The sequence below is a fragment of the Ursus americanus genome, chromosome 14 (genome assembly GCF_024610735.1).
Source record: "Ursus americanus isolate L20-20 chromosome 14, mUrsAme1.1.p, whole genome shotgun sequence".
NCBI lineage: Eukaryota > Metazoa > Chordata > Mammalia > Carnivora > Ursidae > Ursus > Ursus americanus.
This window is the reverse complement of record NC_142140.1, coordinates 18,988,020-19,011,752: the sequence shown is the minus strand read 5'-3', so window position 1 is coordinate 19,011,752 and position 23,733 is coordinate 18,988,020. Positions and strand designations below refer to the sequence as shown.

At 41.2% G+C, this 23,733-nt stretch overlaps 1 protein-coding gene across 3 annotated transcripts in view; it reads right to left on the bottom strand.

Annotated features, from left to right (window-relative positions):
* SHQ1 (SHQ1, H/ACA ribonucleoprotein assembly factor) overlaps positions 1-21,863 on the bottom strand; it is a 331,525-nt gene extending 309,662 nt beyond the window's left edge. For all 3 annotated transcript variants that reach the window (XM_045808098.2, XM_087866854.1, XM_045808097.2), the window contains exons 1-5: positions 21,608-21,863; positions 18,305-18,369; positions 15,602-15,724; positions 14,723-14,883; positions 302-414 (exon numbers count right to left, since the gene is read on the bottom strand). In XM_045808098.2, coding sequence (XP_045664054.2) covers positions 302-414; positions 14,723-14,883; positions 15,602-15,724; positions 18,305-18,369; positions 21,608-21,750 — 605 coding nt within the window. In that variant the 5' untranslated portion in view covers positions 21,751-21,863. The remainder of the gene's footprint in view (positions 1-301; positions 415-14,722; positions 14,884-15,601; positions 15,725-18,304; positions 18,370-21,607) is intronic.
* Between the last annotated feature and the right edge of the window lie 1,870 nt (positions 21,864-23,733).

Genomic DNA, 23,733 nt, shown 5'->3' with positions numbered 1-23,733 from the left:
TACTGAAAAGAACTAAAAATATTCTCATGAATGCAGTGTGCTACTTTTAAGCCTGGTGAGAAAAAACATAAAGAAGTACATTACGAGTTCTCCATTGCCGGATGACCTACTGAGAAGCGCATCTTACAAAGATCACAGAGGCATAACTTTGTAGGTTAATGCAAATGTCAATTAAGGTTCTGAGCCATCACTAATTTCTAGAATCCCAAAGCCACATGCCTAGCATACTCAAGAAGACATACAAAAATTTTCAAATCAATGTCAAGTCAATTATTTAATCCTCAAAAAACTCAATACTCACAGATAATGATCAGGATCAAATTTGGCCAGCTCAGCAGCCAGACGTTTCTGCCTTCTTTCCGTTGCAGGAGTGAAATCTGGATCCTTAATATCAATAACATCACTCAATTCATCCTAAGAATACCCAGAAAAGAAAGAATAATTGCTATCTCCCATTTCATCATTGAAAATTCTAATTTTGCACGAAAGGCCAAACAAAGGAACCATCTGATCATACTACCTGTGATATTTTGATTCAAATCCAGCAAATGTTTATTGAACACCTATTGCTTGCCAGGCCCTGCTGGAAGCTTTCACATAAATTCTCTTTTAATCCTTACAACAAAGTGATCAATAGATATAAGAGCTATAAAAGTTAATCATCAAGACATACTGAGGGCTGAGTTAAGATGGCGGAGGAGTAGGGGACCCCTTTTTCAGCCGGTCCCTTGAGTTGAGCTGGATAGGTACCAGACCAGCCTGAACATCCACAGAAGCAGCCTGAGACGCAGGAAGATGCATCTGGATCTCTACAAATGAACATCTCCAGCGCTGAGTATTGAGGTACGAAGCAGAGAACCGTGAGACCGCGCACAGATATCGGAAGATAAATGGAAGGGGGAGGGAGCCGCCGCGTTCGGGCGCTGGGAAGCGGTAGCCACCTGCACGGGGGAGCGGGCGGACTCGCGGACCAGCACCCGCGAGAGAGCAGACTGAGACCGTGAGCTTGGGAGCACACGTGACCAGACTGAGGGCCGGAGCTTCAGAGTGCACGGAGCAGCTGGCGGCTGGCGGCGTTAGAAACACAAAGGGCAGAGACACGCCGGCCCTGGAAGTGAGGGCTGGGATGCCGGGTGTGGGGCACACATCCCGGGACGCTGCAGGGTTGAGCAGCACAACAGAAACAGAGTTAAAGTGGCCAGAACATCAGTGGAGAACAGTCCACGATCCCTCTGTTCTGAGACAGAGGCTGCGATTCGGCCACTGCTGCTCTGACTCTGAGAAGAGGCACAGCAAACCGCCAGGGAAAGCCGCCAGAGAACAAAAGCCTGGGAACACCGGCTCACCATGTGCCCATCCCCATCCCCCCTCACAGGGGACACGGAGACTCTACCCAAACAGGGTTGCCTAAGTATCGGCGTGGCAGGTCCCTCCCCCAGAAGGCAGGCTAAAAAATCAAGAAGCCCACATCCCTAAGATCCCTATAAAACAATGGCGCACTGCCTGGGTCCCAGTCAATAATTTGGGCTCTGGACAACCCCGCAATCTCTCCTCATCAGAATGACGAGAAGGAGAAGTCTCCCCCAGCAAAGAAAAGACAATGAGTCTGTGGTCTCTGCCACAGAACTAATGAATATGGATATAACCAAATTATCAGAAATGGAATTCAGAGTAACGATGGTCAAGATGATGTGTAGACTTGAAAAAAGTATTAACGAAAATGTTAATGAGAAAATAGAATCCCTAAGGGCAGAAATGAGAACGAATTTGGCAGAAATTAAAAATTCTATGAGCCAAATGCAGTCAAAACTAGAGGCTCTGGCGGCCAGGGTGAATGAGGCAGAAGAACGTATGAGCGAATTGGAGGATGGGTTAGTAGAAGAAAAAGCTAAAATAGAATCTGGACTCAAAAAAATCCACACTCAGGAATGTAGGTTACGGGAGATTACTGACTCAAACGTTCCAAAGTCAGAATCATCGGCATCCCCGGTGGGGTGGAGAAAAACAGAGGTCTAGAAGAGATATTTGAACAAATTGTAGCTGAAAACGTCCCTAATCTAGCAGGGGAAACAAACATTCATGTCCAAGAGGCAGAGAGGACCCCTCCCAAGCTCAACCACAACAAACCTACGCCACGTCACATCATAGTGCATTTCACAAATATTAGATCCAAGGATACACTATTGAAAGTGGCCAGGGCAAAGAAATTTCTGACGTACCAAGGCAAAGGTATCAGAATTACATCAGACCTGTCTACACAGACCTGGAATGAGAGAAAGGGTTGGGGGGGGCATTTTTAAAGCTCTTTCAGAGAAAAACATACAGCCAAGGATCCTTTATCCAGCAAGGCTGTCATTCAGAATTGATGGAGAAATAAAGACCTTCCAGAATCGCCAGTCACTGACCAATTTCGTAACCACGAAACCAGCCCTACAGGAGATATCAAGGGGGGGTTCTATAAAAGTAAAACGGCCCCAAGAGTGATACAGAACAGAAAGTCACAATCTATAGAAACAAAGACTTTACTGGCACCATGGCATCATTAAAATCATATCTCTCAATAATCAGTCTCAATGTAAATGGCCTAAATGCTCCCATAAACGCCACAGGGTTGCAGATTGGATAAAAAGACATGACCATGCATCCATTTGCTGTCTACAAGAGACTCATTTTGAACCTAAAGATACGTCCAGACTGAAAATAAAGGGATGGAATACCATCTTTCATGCCAATGGACCTCAAAAGAAAGCTGGGGTAGCAATTCTCATATCAGACAGATTGGATTTTAAACTAAAGACTATAGTTAGAGACACAGAAGGGAACTATATTATTCTTAAAGGATGTATCCAACAACTGGCTATGACAATTATAAATATATATGCCCCCAACAGGGGAGCAGCAAGATACACAAGCCAACTCTTAACCACAATAAAGAGACATATAGATAAAAATACGTTAATAGTAGGGGACCTACTATTATATACTATAGACAGAGCACCGGAGCAGAAAATCAACATAGAAACAAGAGCTTTGAATGCCATACTTGACGAGTTGGACCTCATAGATATATATAGAACATTACACCCCAGAACCAAAGAATACTCATTCTATTCTAATGCCCATGGAACATTCTCAAGAATAGACCGTGTTCTGGGACACAAAACAGGTCTCAACCGATACCAAAAGAATGAAATTATTCCCTGCATATTCTCAGACCACAACGCTCTGAAATTGGAACTCAACGACAAGGAAAAATTTGGAAGAAACTCAAACACTTGGAGACTAAGAACCATCCTGCTCAGGAAGGACTCGATAAACCAGGAAATCAAAAATCAATTTAAACAATTTATGGAGACCAACAAGAATGAAAACACAACGGTCCAAAACCTATGGGATACTGCAAAGGCAGTCCTAAGGGGGAAATACATAGCCATCCAAGCCTCACTCAAAAGAATAGAAAAATCTAAAATGCATTTTTTATATTCTCACCTCAAGAAGCTGGAACAGCAACAGAGGGACAGGCCTAATCCACGCACGAGGAAGCAGTTGACCAAGGTTAGAGCAGAAATCAATGAATTAGAAACCAGGAGTACAGTGGAGCAGATCAACAGAACTAGAAGCTGGTTCTTTGAGAGAATCAATAAAATTGACAAACCGCTGGCAAGACTTATCCAAAAGAATAGAGAAAGGACCCAAATTAATAAAATTAGGAATGAAAAAGGAGAGGTCACGACCAACACTAATGAAATTGGAAGGATTATTAGAAACTTTTATCAACAGCTATATGCCAATAAATTAAGCAATCTGGAAGAGATGGAGGCCTTCCTAGCAACCTATAAACTTCCAAGACTGAAACAGGAAGAAATTGATTTTTAAACAGGCCAATCAATTATGAAGAGATTGAGTCAGTGATAAACAACCTTCCAAATAACAAAACTCCAGGCCCGGATGGTTTTCCTGGGGAATTTTACCAAACATTCAAAGAAGAAATAATACCTATTCTCCTAAAGCTATTTCAAAAAATAGAAACAGAAAGAAAGCTACCAAACTCATTCTATGAGACCAATACTACCTTGATTCCCAAACCAGGCAAAGACCCCATCAAAAAGGAGAATTACAGACCGATTTCCCTAATGAATATGGATGCCAAAATCCTCAACAAGATCCTGGCTAATAGAATCCAACAGTACATTAAAAGGATTATCCATCATGACCAAATGGGATTCATCCCTGGGATGCAAGCGTGGTTCAATATTCGCAAATCGATCAGCGTGATACATCATATCAACAAGAAAAGACTCAGGAACCATATGATCCTCTCAATTGATGCCAAAAAAGCATTTGACAAAATACAGCATCCTTTCCTGATTAAAACCCTTCAGAGTGTAGGAATAGAGGGTACATTTCTCAATCTCATAAAAGCTATCTATGAAAAGCCTACAGCAAATATTATTCTCAATGGGGAAAAGCTGGAAGCCTTTCCCTTAAGATCAGGAACTCGACAAGGATGCCCACTCTCGCCACTATTATTCAACAGTACTAGAAGTCCTTGCAACAGCAATCAGACAACGAAAAGGGATAAAAGTATCCAAATCGGCAAAGAAGAAGTCAAACTGTCTCTCTTCGCAGATGACATGATACTCTATATGGAAAACCCAAAAGAAGCCACTCCCAAACTATTAGAAGTTATAGAGCAATTCAGTAATGTGGCGGGATACAAAATCAATGCTCAGAAATCAGTTGCATTTCTATACACGAATAACGAGACCGAAGAAAGAGAAATTAGGGAATCCATCCCATTTACAATAGCACCAAAAACCATATGTTACCTTGGAATTAACTTAACCAGAGATGTAAAGAACCTATATTCTAGAAACTATAAATCACTCTTGAAAGACATTGAGGAAGACACAAAAAGATGGAAAAATATTCCATGCTCATAGATCGGAAGAATTAACATAGTTAAAATGTCCATGCTACCCAGAGCAATCTACACTTTCAATGCTATCCCGATCAAAATACCGAGGACATTTTTCAAAGAACTGGAACAAATAGTCCTTAAATTTGTATGGAAACAGAAAAGGCCCCGAATCTCCAAGGAACTGTTGAAAAGGAAAAACAAAGCTGGGGGCATCACAATGCCGGATTTTGAGCTGTACTACAAAGCTGTGATCCCAAAGACAGCATGGTACTGGCACAAAAACAGACACATAGACCAATGGAACAGAATAGAGAACCCAGAAATGGACCCTCGGCTCTTGGGCAACTAATCTTTGATAAAGCAGGAAAAAACACCCGGTGGAAAAAAGACAGTCTCTTCAATAAATGGTGCTGGGAAAATTGGACAGCTACATGCAAAAGAATGAAACTTGACCACTCTCTCACACCATACACAAAAATAAACTCCAAATGCATGAAAGACCTTGATTTGAGACAGGAATCCATCAAAATCCTAGAGGAGAACATAGGCAACAACCTCTACGACATCGGCCAAAGCAACCTTTTTCATGACACATCTCCAAAGGCAAGAGAAACAAAAGATAAAATGAACCTGTGGGACTTCATCAAGATAAAAAGCTTCTGCACAGCCAAGGAAACAGTCAAAAAAACTAAGAGGCAGCCCACGGAATGGGAGAATATATTTGCAAATGATACTACAGATAAAAGACTGGTATCCAAGATCTACAAAGAACTTCTCAAACTCAATACACGAGAAACAAATAAACAAATCAAAAAATGGGCAGAAGATATGAACAGACACTTTTCCAATGAAGACATACAAATGGCTAACAGACACATGAAAAAATGTTCAAAATCATCAGCCATCAAGGAAATTCAAATCAAAACCACACTGAGATACCACCTTACGCCAGTTAGAATGGCAAAAATAGACAAGGCAAGAAACAACAATTGTTGGAGAGGATGTGGAGAAAGGGGATCCCTCCTACACTGTTGGTGGGAATGCAAGTTGGTACAGCCACTCTGGAAAACAGTGTGGAGGTCCCTTAAAAAGTTAAAAATTGAGCTACCCTATGATCCAGCCATTGCACTACTGGGTATTTACCCCAAAGATACAGACGTAGTGAAGAGAAGGGCTATATGCACCCCAATGTTCATAGCAGCAATGTCCACAATAGCTAAATCGTGGAAGGAGCCGAGATGCCCTTCAACAGATGACTGGATTAAGAAGCTGTGGTCCATATATACAATGGAATATTACTCAGCTATCAGAAAGAACGAGTTCTCAACATTTGCTGCAACATGGATGGCACTGGAGGAGATAATGCTAAGTGAAATAAGTCAAGCAGAGAAAGACAATTATCATATGATTTCTCTCATCTGTGGAACATAAGAACTAGGAAGATCGGTAGGGGAAGAAAGGGATAAAGAAAGGGGGGGTAATCAGAAGGGGGAATGAAGCATGAGAGACTATGGACTATGAGAAACAAACTGAGGGCCTCAGAGGGGAGGGGGTGGGGGAATGGGATAGATCGGTGATGGGTAGTAAGGAGGGCACGTATTGCATGGTGCACTGGGTGTTATACGCAACTAATGAATCATCGAACTTTACATCGGAAACCGGGGATGTACTGTATGGTGACTAACATAATATAATAAAAAAACATTAAAATAAAAAAAAATAAATAAAAATAAATAAATAAAAGTTCATCATCAAAAAACAACAACAACAACAACAACAATAAACCCATGCAAGCAAGCAGGAACACAATTCATCTCTTCCCCATTTACTCATAAAAATTTGAAAGTTATTAACAGCATGCTTAAATAAATTTCTAGACAGTAAGATGGAGGTGCTCCTGCCACGTCAGCAAACAGAGATAACTTTTACGTGTCTGTAAATCTCTGCTTGACCAGAAACGCAGTACATCCAGTGAGCCAATCTCTAGAGGCCAAGTCAACCTTGGACGCTGTACTTCCTTCCTTGCTCCATCTCACCCAAAACAAGGTGGACTGTGTAGCCAATCAGATATTTCCTATCTTTCTCTTCCTTGTTCTTTATTCTTTACCCTATAAAAGCTTTCTGCTTTTGGCCCTATTTTGCAATTCTCTGAATGGAGACTGTTTGCTTCCTGAAGTGTTAAATAAAAATCTGTTTGTATTCACTGAAAATTGTCTTTTTTTTTTAAGATTTTATTTATTCATTTGAGAGAGACAGAGACAGAGCAGGAGCAGGGGGGAGAGGCAGAGAGAGAAGCAGACTCCCTGCTGAGCAGGGAGCCCCACATGGGGCTTAATCCCAAGACCTGGAGATCATGACCTGAGCCGAAGGCAGTCATTTAACCATCTGAGACATCCAGGAGTGCCGAAAATTGTCTTCTTTTAACAAGCAAAATGGTTTGAATATCTATGGTTTGAACATCAACACATAGACTTCCCTTCTGTTTCTTCCTAAGGTCTAACTCGGCTGGTTTCAGTAAGGATTACAAATAAAACTTATATACAAAACTGTGTGCGTTCTACTTTATAAGCAAATTTAAGAATTTTTAAGAGCAATTTTAATGTATATGACTTTCCATTTTCAAGTTTAAAAATCTAATTCTAAGTAATACTCAACTTTACTGTAAAAATCTTCACCTGGTTGTATACACAACTGATATAAAGCATGGCTCCTAGGCCAAAACCTCCCGAAAACAGGTCGAGGAGGAAAACTGTGTGGGATACCATAGAGCTTTTTAGATTGTGGTTGGAATTATGAAGCCAAGAAACCTCACACAATGCAAAATATTCCTAAAGTTATACCTTTTTTTCTTTCTTCAACCTCCCCATTCCAGTTATTGGCCACAAGTGAGAAGTATGGAATTTGGAAGAACTTTCAACGGTATTAGCTGAAAAGAAATCAAGGGAAATAACTTGACAGAGTGGTGAAGTCAAACTGCAAACAAGATTTGTAAATGAAACAGACAGGTTAGTGCCTAATAATCAAGCTTAGAGTCGAGACCTATAAGGTAAACTCCCTACAAGGAAATGAGCTAAACTGAAGGAGACACTAGGATACACACTTCACACACACACACACACACACACACAATCAAAATTTGTGCATTAAAACAAACAAAAAAAACCTCTCTCATTCCTACCACAACCCACTTAGCTAAAGTAGTATCAATTAATCTAAGCACATTCTAATACTGTGAAAGGGTCCATAGAACTTTGTAGAAGTCACATTCAGAACATGTTATCACTTCTAACTACAACCATTCTAGGCAAAAACCAGATTACTGGTGGTCCCCAAATTAAATTTTACATTCCAAAAGTCCCTTTACCATTCACTTTCGGGAAATTAAGAACATATTTTCCTATAGAAATACTATTATAAGTAGTAGTTACATGCTCATGGTAACCCACAAGTTTACTCAATTCATAATAAACTTTAAATAGAGTACTTTTTTTTTTTTAAGATTTTATTTATTTATTTGACAGAGAGAGAGACAGCCAGGGAGAGCGGGAGCATAAGCAGGGGGAGTGGGAGAGGAAGAAGCAGGCTCCCAGCGGAGGAGCCCGATGTGGGGCTCGATCCCAGAACGCCAGGATCACACCCTGAGCCAAAGGCAGACACTTACGACTGAGCCACCCAGGCGCCCCTAAATAGAATACTCTTGATACAAAGAGTTTAACAACCCCGTGGCAATGTTTTCATGGGAAAATGCTTTCAGAGTTCCATTTTAATCCACCAAAAACATCTCTTCCCCAAGCAGGACAACCTGGACTCTTCTCTTCCCTACTTACTCGCCCACCAGAAATTAGCTCCTCCAGGCACAGAGCTGGAAAAGGCGCTGACATAGGCCCTGGCGGGAGAAGTCAAGTTGTACTGTACACACAGGACTCACCTCAGCTAGATGACGACTATAAGAATCATTTCCTGCCCACGGACCCCAAGTCCTTCTCCCCCGCACCCGAGTCACCCACTTCTTCTCCTCCTTGCCCCAAGGAGTTCCCTGCATGTACATACACGTACACACAGACACACACACATTTCTGAAAGCAGCCTGATGCAGCAGAGAAACTGTGACCATGCAAAGACTGTTCCAGGCCAACGGTTCAGCCTCCCTGAACCTCAGCTGGCCACACCTCCGTGTGGTTCAGCCTCCGTGAACCTGTCTGGCCACACCTCCATCATCGGGCTGGGTACTACTCTTCTCTTGCTGCTGTTAACAAGTTACTACAAACTTAGTGGCTTAACACAACACAAACGTATCCTCGTTTAGTTCGGGAGCTCCAAGGTCCAGAGTCACTGTCACTGGGCTAAAACGAGGGGAAGGCAGGGCTGGTTCCTTCTCAAGGTTCTAGGGGAGAATCACTTGCTTTGCCCCTTCCATCCTGGAGAGGGGCTTCCTCATTCCTTGGCTGGTGGCCCCCCCATGACAATGCCCTTCCTCCCTCGGCTTCTGTCGTCACGTGGCCTCTTTTTCCACTTTGACTCTTAGCTCCTTCTTACAAGGACGCTGTACCGGATAGGGCCTACCTGGATCATGCTGGATCATCTCCCCGTCAGAAGATCCTTAAGTTAATCACATGTGCAAAGTCCCTGCTGCCACGTAATGTGACATGTTCCCATGCTCCGGGGACTGGCACACAGACATCTTAGAGAATGGGGTTGAAAGGTGCATTATTCTGTCTACCACGGGCTGTGATGAGGATTAAATGAAATAATATGAGTAAGGCATCAAGTACAGGGCTTGAGACATTCAATGAGGTTAGCTTCCTTTCTCTCCGTCTGCCTGTTCTACTGCTCTTCCCTGCTAGTCACTGGCCGCCTTCCTACTGAGAATACTTATCGTCCCTCCCCTGCCATTTCCTTACTTGCCCACAGCAATAAAGAGAAAAAAATAGGGATGAAAATGTGCCACTTCACTATTTCACCTGGACCAGATATAAGGTCACAAGTGGGGTATAATCTGGGAGTTTCTGTAGGTATCTCTACATTTCAAAGGATAAATGGACTAAAGGAACCAAAGGCATTTCAAAATACTAATTGCACTGAGAAAAACCCCAGACTTTTCCCACAGCTCACAGCTCTGCACAATCCAGCCCCTGTCCTGCACTTCACCCTCACCTCCTACCTTCCCCTTCTGGCTCGAATCCCCCAAGCCACACAGCAGACTTCCTTCCATTTCTACAACTCTGAGTCTTTGCATTTATAGTACACTTCTCTTCATTCAAGACTCCATGCAAATGTCACCTCCTCCAAGGGGCCTTCTCTGGGCCTCCTCATCAAAGTAATACCCTCCTCCCCCAGCTCTCGCATCACCCCATCCTTTCCTTCACTTGTCACTATCTGAAATTCTCTTATTTGTTGTTTACATGATTACTGTCTATCTCCCCACTAGAAGATTTCACAAGGACAGGAGTCTGCTCAATCTTCTGCCTCACTGTATCCCCAAAACCGTTCCTGGCCTTCAGTATTAAATCATTCATTCAACAAATACTGTGCGAGGGCCTGCTCAGGGGGCCAGAGATCCAGAAATAAACACAAAGACAAGGTTCCTGCTGTCAGGGGAATGGGAATTAGACAGTAAGAATGCAGCTATCCTTCCTCTCTCCCTCCTCTTTCCCCTTGCTTCCAGAATCAGGGCCTCCACATGTAGCTATGCAGCCTGTACCCCAAAGAACACTGATGTCCACAGCAGTACAAGCTCCACCAGGCTTGTCCTACGCACAGTCGCACACTGGCTCTGTTCCAACTGGACCCTCAAGAGGCACTGGAACACACTATGAAGCAAAGCTAGCCTGGGGTACAGAAATCCGTCTACAGCATCAAGCAACCAAAGGTAGAAAGATAAGAGGTTGGGAAATGTTTGGCTACAGCAGAACAGAAGTGATTCCCTCTCTTTTTTAAAGCACTGCTGTGGACCCTGTTACTAGAGCCATTTAAAGAGTGGTATTGCCAAGAAGAGGTCGTGTAGGATTTAAATCAGGCTTATGTGACGTTTTGGCACAACCAGGGCAGAGAGTCTCCAGAGAGAAAATGAGGAACTGTGTGCACATCTGGCCAGTAGGTCTCCTGGAAACAATAGCCTTGGGTTCCTGGTGCAGCTGAGGGAAGGAAAGGGCCAGCAAGCCGGCGTCCTGTGGCTGCTGGCAGCAGTGGTCCCAGGAGCTTGCTGGGCTAGCGCCCAGAGACTCTAGGATTGTTGCTCCTGGCAGCCACCACCGCCCTAAAGCTTGTTGGGAAGGCCTGACTTTGAGCAGCCAGGGCAGTTTTCCAAAGGCACCCTGGTGGCTGGCAGCAATTTCAGAAGGGAAAGGAAAAAGGGGAGGGGTGGGGGGAGATATGTTAAAAAGAATTTGTTTCAGCAAAAAAATACTTATTTTTCTTCTCATTATCAGTATGAAATACAGAAGTTTCCAAGCAAACGTAAATGGTTGGAGGGAAAAAAATATGAAAGACTAAACCTCCCCATAAAGGGTTAAATTATTCAATTAAGAGAAGATACCTGGGTCTTGGAATTATGGATGTTACGCTTTCTTTGCTGTACTTTCATGATGAATTTATATGGCTTCTATCACTAGAGAAAATAAAGCTATTTTTCACTTAGGGGTAAAAAACAAACTGTAAAAAAAAAAAAATGAGTAAAATATGAGCCATCAACAAGACTTCATGGATATTTTCTCACCCAAAGGCAGAATGAGAGAAACTCTAAACTTGTGAGAAAACAGTATTTGAGAAAATGGTGACGCTTCTTAAATACGTCATTTGAAAATAGAAGAGATGTTCTCAAATTTCTTAGTGCAGCAATCATTTCAGTTTCTTCCAGCTGCGCCACTAGCAGAGAGTCATACCACTAACCTTACGTGATCACTCAGTTTTAACCACACGGTGTGACTGTCACAAATAGAGCAGTCATAAATGCAGAAGAATTCTGTGAGGAATACCAAGTATGTGAGATTTTTGTGCCACTATCTCATAAAACACATCTACCTTAATACCCCAGAGGGGGTGCACTCTGGTTTACATATGATTTTGAAACTTCTCGTATTTCCTAATATCACAGGGAGAACAGAGGAGATCCTGGATGGCTCAGTCTAAGTGGCCAACTCTTGATTTCGGCTCGTGGTCTCGTGTTGTGGGATCAAGCCCCACCTCACTTCAGTCTCTGTGCTCCACGGGGAGTCTGCTTGAGATTCTCTCTCTCCCTCTGCCTCTGCCCCTCCCCCCATACAGGCTCTTGTGCGCTCTCTCAAAAATAAATAAATAAAAATAAATGTTTCCTAATGTCATGAAGGACACCAAGTCTTCTAATTTTATTCATGTAAGAAAATATACTATTCTTTAAAGCCATGTCTACTGGTTTGTCCACTGGTAAAAGGTAGATAAATAATAGCAATAATACCAGGATAGAATAGTCATGTGGAGCCCAGCACAGTGCCTAGCACAGGGACATAGTCAATGTTAGCTGTCAATGCATGGACACTGGAGGTCCACACCTCTTACCCAGATCCCCTTGAGAGGGGTGAACTTCAGAATTCAGACTTTTTGAAGAGTTTCAAAAAGTGACATGGTACACATACATTTCACATTTTATTTAACCCCAAGTCTGGGACAGCACCCCGTGTTCAAATACATTACTATTTCTATAGCAAAATTTGTGAATATGCACACCAAGTGGATTTAAAAAAACTACTGAAAGACAGCAGTTCAGATCAGGTTTTGCCACCAAACTGAATACAAAAAAATGTGCATTTCCAGAACTTTCTGTGATCCCAATACTACAGACATGAGTTATGAACCTGTACTAGTAGTAGTATTACTAGTTATATCATCCCTCAGTGTGTTCTCACACGAGTAGATCTCTTTTTTCCCTATGTTGAGGGAAATATGCAAACTGTTTAGAACTGCAATGTTCATTCAATTAAAATTTGAACAGTTTAAAGATTTTGGATAATCAAGCTAAATGCTCGGGAGTAATAAACATCATATTCAGTGGTTCACTTCTGAGGGGGAAACAGATGACACAATGAGGGGCTCCAACTATGGAGATGTTTTCCTTTCTAAGCTGAGTGATAGGTATCTAGAGATTTGGTGCCTTACATAAGACATTCAGAAAGACATAAAGAATATTTCATAATATTTTTTTTAAAAATAAACCTAAATTACTTATTGAACATCTTCAACAGATTCAAGAACTTGTGACTTAAAGGACTTGGCCTAGGCTCACATTACGGCATTCTGGCAGCTTCTCACCAAACTGGCAGAAATCCCTTGAAAGGATCTTTCCTCAATGGCAGTGGCAAGAAACCAAGTTCCCTGGCCTCAGAAATGACATTCCATCTGAATGTACAATCTGTACTTAGTCTGCATGACTTGAATTATCGTTCAGAGCTTGAGACAGGTAAGCCCATGACTGACTGACCTCAGAGTGGCTCTCGACTAACCAACTGAGGTCCATTCACTGTAGTTTCTGCTATAGACAAAACCTGACTCTATTCTTACTACCTCAGAGATGACCAGCAAATGTGATTAGGGAGAGAGAATACAGACAGACTATAATTCAGCAAAAAAGGGTTTTGAAGGGAATATCTAATCAGCATTATTTGCTCAAATAAATCCCAATTTTGTTCTCTTCCAGGAGTCTCGAGCACATTTTATATTTTTCAAGGGCAGAAGTCTTTCTAGCGTCCTAGTCTTTCTTTCCAAAGAGTTTTCACAATGTAGAGTTTCGAAGAGTTTCACAATCTCCTTAAGTTTTCTAAATGGTCTTACAAAGTAGGTGAGCAAATTTATCCCTATTTGACAAAGAGGAGACAAAACTTGTTTGTAGTCAAGTAATTGGCCTGTCATCCCAAATCTAAACAACAGTAGACGTGGGACTAAAACATAGGTAAACCGTTCCTTAGTAGATTCAAATGTCTCACTACAATAAGCCACACTCCATACTCTAAACAGATTTAACATTTTCTTCCCAGGCAGGGATAAAGTTAAAAAAAAAAAAAAAAAAAGCTGTTTGTTGTGGTTTATTTCACTTAAAAACAAACAAAAAAACCCAAGTTAATGGTTTACAATTTCATTATACAACATTCTAAGGATGCATTTTTCTATAAAACAATATAGGGACAAAATAGTTCAAAACTCTCTCCTCTCTATTTCATTCTCCCCACATAGCCTAAAATAAAGTAGAATTTCCTATGTGTTTTGAGGAAGAGAGAGTGATGTCATTCCTTTTTAGCCTAAGTGACAAATGATCGGGTTTTAACAAGAGATTACATTCAACCCCCACCAAGAGTAAATAGACAAAAGTGCCTACTGTACACCAAGAACTAAACAATTTGATCCAAAGACAAAAAATTCACTCTCACCGGGAACATTCCGTCTCATTTATATTTATAAAAGAGAAGAGACATCATGTAATCATTTTCATTTTTCAGAAGTATAAAACAAAGATTTCCAGGAAGTATGAGGAGAGAGGAGTTCCGTTTTGTATTCTGGAAACTTCATGTCTAGAATACTGAATGAAGTGGAGAAAAAAGAAAGGAACAGGACATCTGACATCTGTAAGCGCAGTATAACTGGGCAGAACAGCCAAAGCAGTGGAAAGGAACACACATCTGCGTCACCACTGCATACGAGAGGCTGTGATTTGTGCTCTAAGTACGTGACCTCCTACAATCTTCATAAAAAACCTCCAAGTAGGAGCAGAACTGAAATTAAAATATCCGAACAGTAAAACCCTATGCACCAAGGTGTTTTACAAAGACAACGTACCTGTAACCGCTGAAACACTCCGGATCGTAAGTTTCCAAAGCCATAGTGGTACTGAGGACTCAGAGCACTTTCTGATGCCTCTTCATAGGGGGACTGTTCAATTTCCCAGTCGAATTCTTCATCCTCATCTTCTACTCCTCCCTCAGAAACCTCAGATGCACCTGAATATGTTAAATATTAATTTGTTCAAGTACTGGATCTCCTAGGTACAACTTGGGGGGGAAAAAGTATAGGAAAAAAGAATATGCAGAGCCCCACTATTTTTAATAGCCAAAAAAAAAAAAAAAAAGAACCAACCCAAAAGCCCATCAATAGTAGGATGTAAAAATGATAAATGCAATGAAAGCAAACAAACCTCAGCTATAAATGGATAAATCTCACAAGAATATGAAGTGAAAGAAGCCAGACAAAAAAGAGCACATACCGTCTGAATTACAGACACAATTCAAAAGCAGGTAAAACTGAGGGTAGAAGTAACCTTGAGAGGAGGGAGGGAGAAGTGACCAGGAGGAGACTCGGGTAGGATCCCAGGGTATTGGAAATGTTCCATTTCTTGACCCAGGTGGTGTTCATTTTATGTAACTCACTGAATCATAAACTTCTGATCTAAGCTCGAGAGGCCATGATTTTGCAAACGACTGAGGTGCTGTTTTGACTGGTCCAAAAACACGACTGACATACTGGTTCAATAAAGTTCTTTTTGTCTTTAAACTGTATGCCACCAAATGAGCTACTTTTGCATTTTCATGTGAGGTCCTTACCTTGTCACCTGAAGGATTTTTCTCCAATTTCCTATCTGCTATATTCCTTTTCCCCTAGAAACTCAGCATTCCAAATACTCTGTTTATCTTTATTTCTTCTTAACTGCAATAAACATACCTATTTCTTCCACAAGCGGTTTTGCAGTCCTGGATTTTCTTGGTGCCAGAAGAGCAGTTAACATGTTCAGCCCCTCAAAATGCTGGCCAGGAGTTTCTTTGGGCAATCGAATGGTAAAAATTCCTTAAAGATAAATTTATTTTATACTTAGCTCTATTAAATTTTCAAAGACTTCACAAATATATCTAAGAAATATGTATCTTGGTAAATTATAATTCTATTTCATAGGGCTCCCTTATTATATATTTAGTAAATAAAAACCAGGATAGTAAAAGGCTCCAATAAAGTTTCGAAACACACAAAATCTTAAAGCAATTATAGTTTAATAAAGTTCTCTGAGATCTCCAGAGACATATCCCCAAAGTCTAAGGCATACTCAAATTCTATCTATGTACTTCTTTTCTTTCCCTGACTGGGCTTATCAGCTTCGTCCAGCCTCCTCCCATGAACTTATATTACATTATTTACTACAAATTTTTAAATATTTTACCCTTTTCATTGTACTTAACCATACTCTAATACAGTTGACCCTTGAACAACGTGGAGCATTAGGGCCTGTCCCCCTCTAAAGTCAAAAATCTGTGTATAACCTGACTCCCCAAAAAGTTAATGTCTATATAGCCTATGTTGACTGGAAGCCTTATCAATAACACAAACAGTTGATTAACACATATTTTGTATGCTATAGGTATTATATACTGTGCTCTTATTACAACAAAGAGAAAAGATGAGATACCACCTCACACCTGTCAGAATAGCTAAAAATAACAAGTTAGGAAACACGACAGATGTTGATAAGGATGTGGAGAAAGGGGAACTCTCTTACATTGTTGGGGGAAATGTAAGCTGGTACAGCCACTCTGGAAAACAGTATGGAGGTTCCTCAAAAAGTTAAAAATAGAGCTACCCTACAACCCAGCAATTACACTACTAGGTATTTACCCAAAAGATACAAATGTAATGATTTGAAGGGGCACCTGCAACCCAATGTTTATAGCAACAATGTACACAACAGCCAAACTATGGAAAAAAGCCCAGATGTCCATCAACAGATGAAAGGCTAAAGAAGATGTGGTATACATACACAATGGAATACTACTCAGCCATCAAAAAAATGAAATCTTACCATTTGCAATGACCTGGATGGAACTAGAGTGTATTATACTAAACGAAATAAGTCAATCAGAGAAAGACAATCATCCTATGATTTCACTCATATGTGGAATTTAAGAAACAAAACAGAGGAGCATAGGGGAAAGGGGGGGAAATAATATAAGACGAAAACAGAGAAAGAGACATACCATAAGAGACTCTAATGATAGGAAACAAACTGAGGGTTGCTGGAGGGGAGGTGGGTGGGGGGATCGGTAACTGGGTGATGGGCATTAAGAAGGGCACATGATGTAATGAGGATTGGGTATTATATGCAAATGATGAATCACTGACCTCTACCTCTGAAACTAATGATACACTATACGTTAGTTACCTGAATTTAAATAAAATTTTAAAATAATTTAAAAAAAGAAAAGAAAATGCTATTAAGAAAATGAGAAAAGAAAATACATTTACAGTATGGTACTATGTTTACTGAAAAAAATCTGCATATAAGTGGACCTGCACAGTTCAAACCCATGTTATTTAGGAGTCAAATGTGTATCAAATACAACTCAACCCAAATACTTCCATGGATACAACCTTCCTAAACCCCTGGGTACTTTCAAAATTTAGTAAATTTGTTTCAATATGCAACTTACCTACAATTAAAAGCAGATTTACTACCTAGAAAAACAGTTTCATTATATTTCATTATCACATTAATTACTGTATTATGGGTATAACTTTGTCATTTAACTCTTCCATACCATCCTTCCTCCCTTACCCTAGTTTACTGAGGTCAATATTCATTTGATAAATTACTCAAGAGTACACAAGGTGTTCCTACTCCAGATCCATGGATAAAGGAAAATCCAGTGGTTTCTACAGACGCAAAATAAATGGTTTCAAGGCTAGCTGAAATGAAGAGTTATCAGTCATGAAAAGAAAATTCAGTCAGCCTTTAAATGCCACCTTTGGACAGTTTCTCTCCCACCTACATGCTATTAGATTTTATGTTTGAAAAGCACACAAGAAAAATTTCACTCAGAGCTTAAAAATCACCCACATCTTCTGTAATCAATCACCTCACATAACCTGATTTTTAAACGCTTACTAAAAGTAGTAGAATGGGGCGCCTGGGTGGCTCAGTTCATTAAGCGTCTGCCTTCGGCTCAGGTAATGATCCCAGAATACTGGGATCAAGCCCCGCGTCAGGCTCCTTGCTCAGTGGAAAGCCAGCTTCTCCCTCTGCCACTCCCACTGCTTGTGCTCTCTCTTTCTCTCTCCGACAAATAAAGAAATAAAATCTTTAAAAAAAATAAAATAAAATAGGGGAAGTAGAAAATAAACTTCTGGAAAAAAGAAACAGAGTATTTAAGTAACTTCAAAAAATACCATGAAGTACTTTAAAGGACTGAGATAATTGTACCTGCTAAGAAATCCATGAATAATAGCCACTAGGCTTGTTAAGAAACAATAAACTGTGGTCAGGACAGACTGTATTCACAAAACATCTAAAGGTCGCCATCATATCTTGAAGGATTATCACGTGGTTATTCTAACATGAAGAATCCAAAGAAAAAACTAACAAAATTCCAAAAGCAATACCTTTATCCGTATCATAGGACCCTTGTTCACTTCCGTTTTCCACAACTCTTCCAGGAAGGGTTAATCTGCAGATTTAAAGTAAGACTTCATTAAGTCCTTAAAGCAAAAATATAATAAGTGACCATCAATGATAGTATACATTTTACCACTGAAATCTATCAACCATTTTAAAAGTCAATTCCTCAGCATTTCTTTAACATTTTACAAACTAAATAACTCATATTTCTTCCCTAAGCTGAGAAACAAGAAATCACAGATGACTCATCATTCTGTTTGAAACTCCCTCGTCATTGATAAAAGCAATACTGAAAAAAAAAGTGATACTTAAGAAAAAGCCACAATAAATATTAGTTATCACTATTGCTACAGTATTTTCATCTTCTAAATTAATAAGAGACTTATTAATATACTTGGTGCCTGACACAGGAGGGGCTCAAAAAAGGTGTACTAATTGGCTCCTCCCTCTCCCTCCCCCATAAAAAGAATTTTTAATGGAAAACAATGAACAACAAGACCAATTGTTTATTTTGGGCAAACTACTACTTAAAAAAAAAAAAACCAAAAAGCAAAAGTGTTTTTCTCAAGTCTCATTATTACTATACAAAGATTTCCCCCTCTTTCATACTAAAGGAAATGAACTGATTTCCCTGTTTCCAGTTTTACTCTGGTTCAGTCAGTCTTCCACTGAGGCCCCAAAACAAGTTTTCTAAAACAGAAACCAGATCACCACTTTTCTTTTGAAAAAACTTCTATGGCTGCCTGACACCAACTAAATAAACTCATTGGTACCACCTATCAGACCAGCTCCCATTCCATTACAAACTTAAAATGTGAGGCTCCTTTTCTCCTATAAACCCCTCCCCTCTGCTTCCTATTCTACCATCATCATCATCATCATCACCATCACCACCAAAACTTGGCAGGTCCCAAAGGTCCAACTTTCACAATCTGGTTACCTTTTATCTTAATGCTTCCTGGAGCTACAATGTACTTCCAAACCAAAACCCCTTCTAAGCCCAACGTAAGGAGTCAGTTTATGCATAAATGTGCTTGCTATAACGATGACAAACACTAACTTTACTATCAGAATCTGTTGAGTCCCAGCTCTGCCATTTACCATCTCTACAACTTTCTTTGTACAAATGAATCACCTTCAAAGGGAAAAATAACAGAATATACCCCAGGGTTACTGGGAAAAAGAAATGATAATGCAAAGGGATTAGTGGCTGGTGAAGTAGGTAAGCATTCCAAAGATTTAAGCTATTAATACCAACTTCCTGTTCCTAAACTCTTTGTTAAGTACAGAGTTAAATTCTTACTGCATGAGAGTGAAATCGTATTTGTTCACAGATCTGCCACCCCTGATAGATTCTCAACTTCTCAAGGAGAGGAGTAAGGTTTTATTCACCTCTGGTATAATGTAGCAAACTGTATTTTCAAAGATGGACTGTCTCACATCACTCCTCCCAATTGTGGGGTCTATGTCCTCTCCCCTTAAAACTGAGTGAGCTTCCAAGTGTCCATCAATAAATGAATAGATAAAGAAGATGTGGTGTATATATATATATACAATGGAGTATTACTCGGCTATAGGAAAGAATGAAATCTTGCCACGTGCAACACCATGGATGGATCTAAAGTACTATGCTAAGTGAAGTCAGAGAAAGACAAATACCATATTTCACTCATATGTGGAATTTAAGAAACAAAACAAAGGGGGGAGGACAAACCAAAGAACAGACTTTTTTTTTAAGATGTATTTATTTGAGAGATAGAGCATGAGCCAGAGAGCAAGAGCAAGGTGGTATAGAGGCAGAGGCAGAAGGAGACAAGCGGACTCTCCGCAGAGCAGGGAGGCAGACGCAGGGCTCGATCCCAGAACCCTGAGATCATGACCTGAGCGGAAATCAAGAGACAGTCGACCAACAGACTGAGCCATCCAAGCGCCCCTGAAGAACAGACTCTTAACTACAGAGAATAAATTGATGGTTACCAGAGGGGAGGTGGGTGGGGGATGGGTGAAATAGGTGATGGGGATTAAGCAGTACACTTGGTGTATTTTCTATCAGTGCACTTTACTCCCCTTCAGAGCACTTAACACAATCTGTAGTTATATGTTTACTTGCTCATTTATTGTTCTCTCCCCACTATACTACAGGAGACACCACCACATCCCTGATAACAAAAACCCAGCCCGCTATAAATAAATCAAAGTTAAAAAAAAATAAAAAATAAAAAAAATAGGAAAGTTCAGTATGTGCAAGTAGGTGTATTAAGTCAGTGTCTATTAGAAATCTGAGCAAAACTGGTTCAAGGCCCAGCGATGGAACCAGCTTGACTCAAGAGGCAGTTTTTATTAGAAAAGCACATGCTGCGGCAAGAAAGGGAGGTTGCACTACGCCTGAGTGATAAAGATTAGGAGAATGGAGTTCACCTAGCAGGAAAGGGAAGGACAAGGGATTGACGATGTTTTAGGAAGAATAACCTGGCAATGTCACCTGTAAAAAGAAGCTATTATCAATGCCTATTTCCAAGAAGCGCTGTCAAGATAAAATGAGATGATACACATAAATACACAGACGCAGTTTGCTTCATGTGTTGAATGAGCAGTTGGCTGTTACTACCGTTGTTACGGTTTTGCAAGGAGAAAATGCAAACAAGCAAGCGCTGAAAGGCCCTCACTGAGAATGGACAACCACCACAATTAAAGGGCAAAATGAGAGAAGTAGCAGACGAGGAGAAGGCAGGAGAACGAGGCTACTTTGGTGTCAATGAGGCAAAGGAAGGAGAGAATATCAAGAAGTAGGGATTGGTCAGCCAAGAGGTCGACACAAGTAAAGAGAACGGGCGATGAGAAAAGTCAAGCGGACGGGTCAGCTGGGAAGTCAGCGCGCACCCTCCCGGGGCAAGGAGAGTCTGGAGGGACCAACGCAGGACGAAAAAAACAGAAAAAAGGTACAGGAACTAGGCTGACAGGACAGAAACTGCAAAGGTTACAAGGTTCCAAACGCCACGTTTTACAGTGGCTCGAAATGTCTTTATGGTGGGTATTTAACAAAGTTTTAAAACGGGAACGAGCTTCTGAGCATCTGGAATGCACGCCTGACGCGGTCACTTCCTCAGCACCAAAAGCACCTGTGGAAATCTCGGAAAAGGGCAGTCGTTAAACCAAGAAGTGCTCCCTCGCTCTTTCCTCCTTCCTCGATAAGCAGCTATCTAATGAGTAAGTGAAAAATGAATCAATCAATCAACTACTCAATCGCCTAAATTCGCTCTTTCCAGGGCCGGACAGCGGGAACTCGCCTGAGAAAGTATGGCTTGGCATAGAACTTGAAGTCGACGCCCTCGAAATAGACGTCGAACTCCGAGACCCGGGCGTAGGGCACGCGTATAGCGACAGTCAGGAAGTCCGGGTCCTGGCTGAGGTCGAACGCGGGGGTCAGCATGGCTGCGAGGGACTCGGGTGCCCGAGCTGCTCACGCTCTCCGCCGCCGCGATCCCGCCGCTCAAACTCTGCAGTAAGTCTCCACGCGCCCGGTCCCAGCCAGCTAGCCAGGGTGCTTCCGGCTAGAGACGGAAGTCCTCCTGCGTGAGGCAGGAAGTCCCGCCCCACGCCGATCTCCATGGAGACTAGGCGCTGTTAGTGGAGAAAGGGCGTGGAGCGTGAGGACCTGACCGCAGGAATTGAACTAAGGGCGTAACTTGGAAAAACCCGGACAAGAATGCTCTTTAGACCCATCAAGGCTGTTTCGAGATCCTAAGAGATGATTTTTAACAAGCATTGGCTTTGCGGGTAGAAGACCTGCGTTTGAATTCCTTCTCGGCCACCTCTCAGCTCTAAGACCTTGGGAAAGTTACAAAACCTCTCTGTTTCAGATAACTCATCTTTAAAATAACAATAACTAGCCCCATAGAGATGTGAAGATAACATGAAATTATGCGAGTAAAGCTCTAACAACGTACCTGGCAAGTTGTCAACGCTCCATGTGTGGGAGCAATCACCGCAGTAGCCACAGCAGCGTCGTTACTGTGGTTTTCCTTAGTTCTCACCTGCCCTGTCACCAATTCCCATTTCTCCCTCCCCCTCCGTCTTTCTCTGCCGGTATCTCTTCCCCTCCCTTCCCCTCTCCCTCTCTTTTTCTGTTACTTTCTTTCCCCTTCCGAATTCCTTTTTTGAGTATTCTCATTTACAGAGTGTCCACTCCACTAACCTCGTTTAATCTGCACTATGAACTCCAAAGAACACGACTCGGAGAGATTAAGTACTAGACCTTATAATAATGCATCTTAAAATTATCAGAACCCAGAACGTCTGATCCTTAAACCCAGTTAGTGCCTGCATTGACAAATTGCTGTCCCTCTGTATCCCTTCTTGCCTTTTCTCACATTTCTCCCAATGCTGGTCCCATTCATCTCCCTCTTTCCCTACGTATTCCTTTAGCCTTCCTTCCTCTCATTGTATTTCCTGTTATTCTACCAGAAACAGAGTAATCAGGAGACACTATTTACTTCCTGGTTTTAAATGTCAATGGAAAAGGGGTGAGAGTCATCTCTGGGGTAGTGAGTGGACCAGATAACTTGAAAAGCCTTTTCAACCTCCAATTTTTATGAATCTTGAAAATTAATTAGGACTCAGGAAAACATCAGCAGGAGCAAGTAAAACAAAAATTTCAAAATAAAAAGCAATCTGCTTAACTCTGGGAGTTTTGATAAACACAAAATAAGAGGTTATGTGTGAAACAATTGAAAGAATACTTTTTAAACGTTCATCAATTTCCTCGGTAGCAGAAGGATTAAATGAATTTAATTGAACACTTACTATGTGCCAGCACTGTGCCAAATCCTTTATAATGACTTCCTTTTTACCTCCTGACAGCTCTTTGAAGTAGGCATTCCTTATCCCCAGGGTCTCACAGGATCACACAGCTGTGAGTTGTGCAATGCGAATCGAAACCCAACAGAGTCTGATTCCTGGGCCCAGGCTCTAAAATACTACAGAGCAGACTCCCTCCAATATTACCACCTACCCGACTGTTTCACGTTCTGAGTCCAAGCCATCCTGCTTTAGATGGTACTGAGCCTTACAAATAATAGGAGCTCAATATTGAAAATGAATTGGTGAAAACTTGGAATTAGCAAAGCTCTCAAAAGGTCCCTTGAGATAGGCCTTTGGCTGGATCATTTCAAATTAGCTTGTCTAGAAAGAATCTTTACTTCTACCAGGGGACCTTATTCCTGTAGGTTACAAGCATTAATATTTCTAAATTATTAATGCCAAAGAAATAACTGAGACAGAAGCTATGCCATCCATGAGGACACCTTAAATGAAAGCACTTTACAAAATAGAGCTGTGTACTTCCTAGATATTTTATTCTGTATTTGGCCACACACACACACACACACACACACACACACAGGATTGCAATACA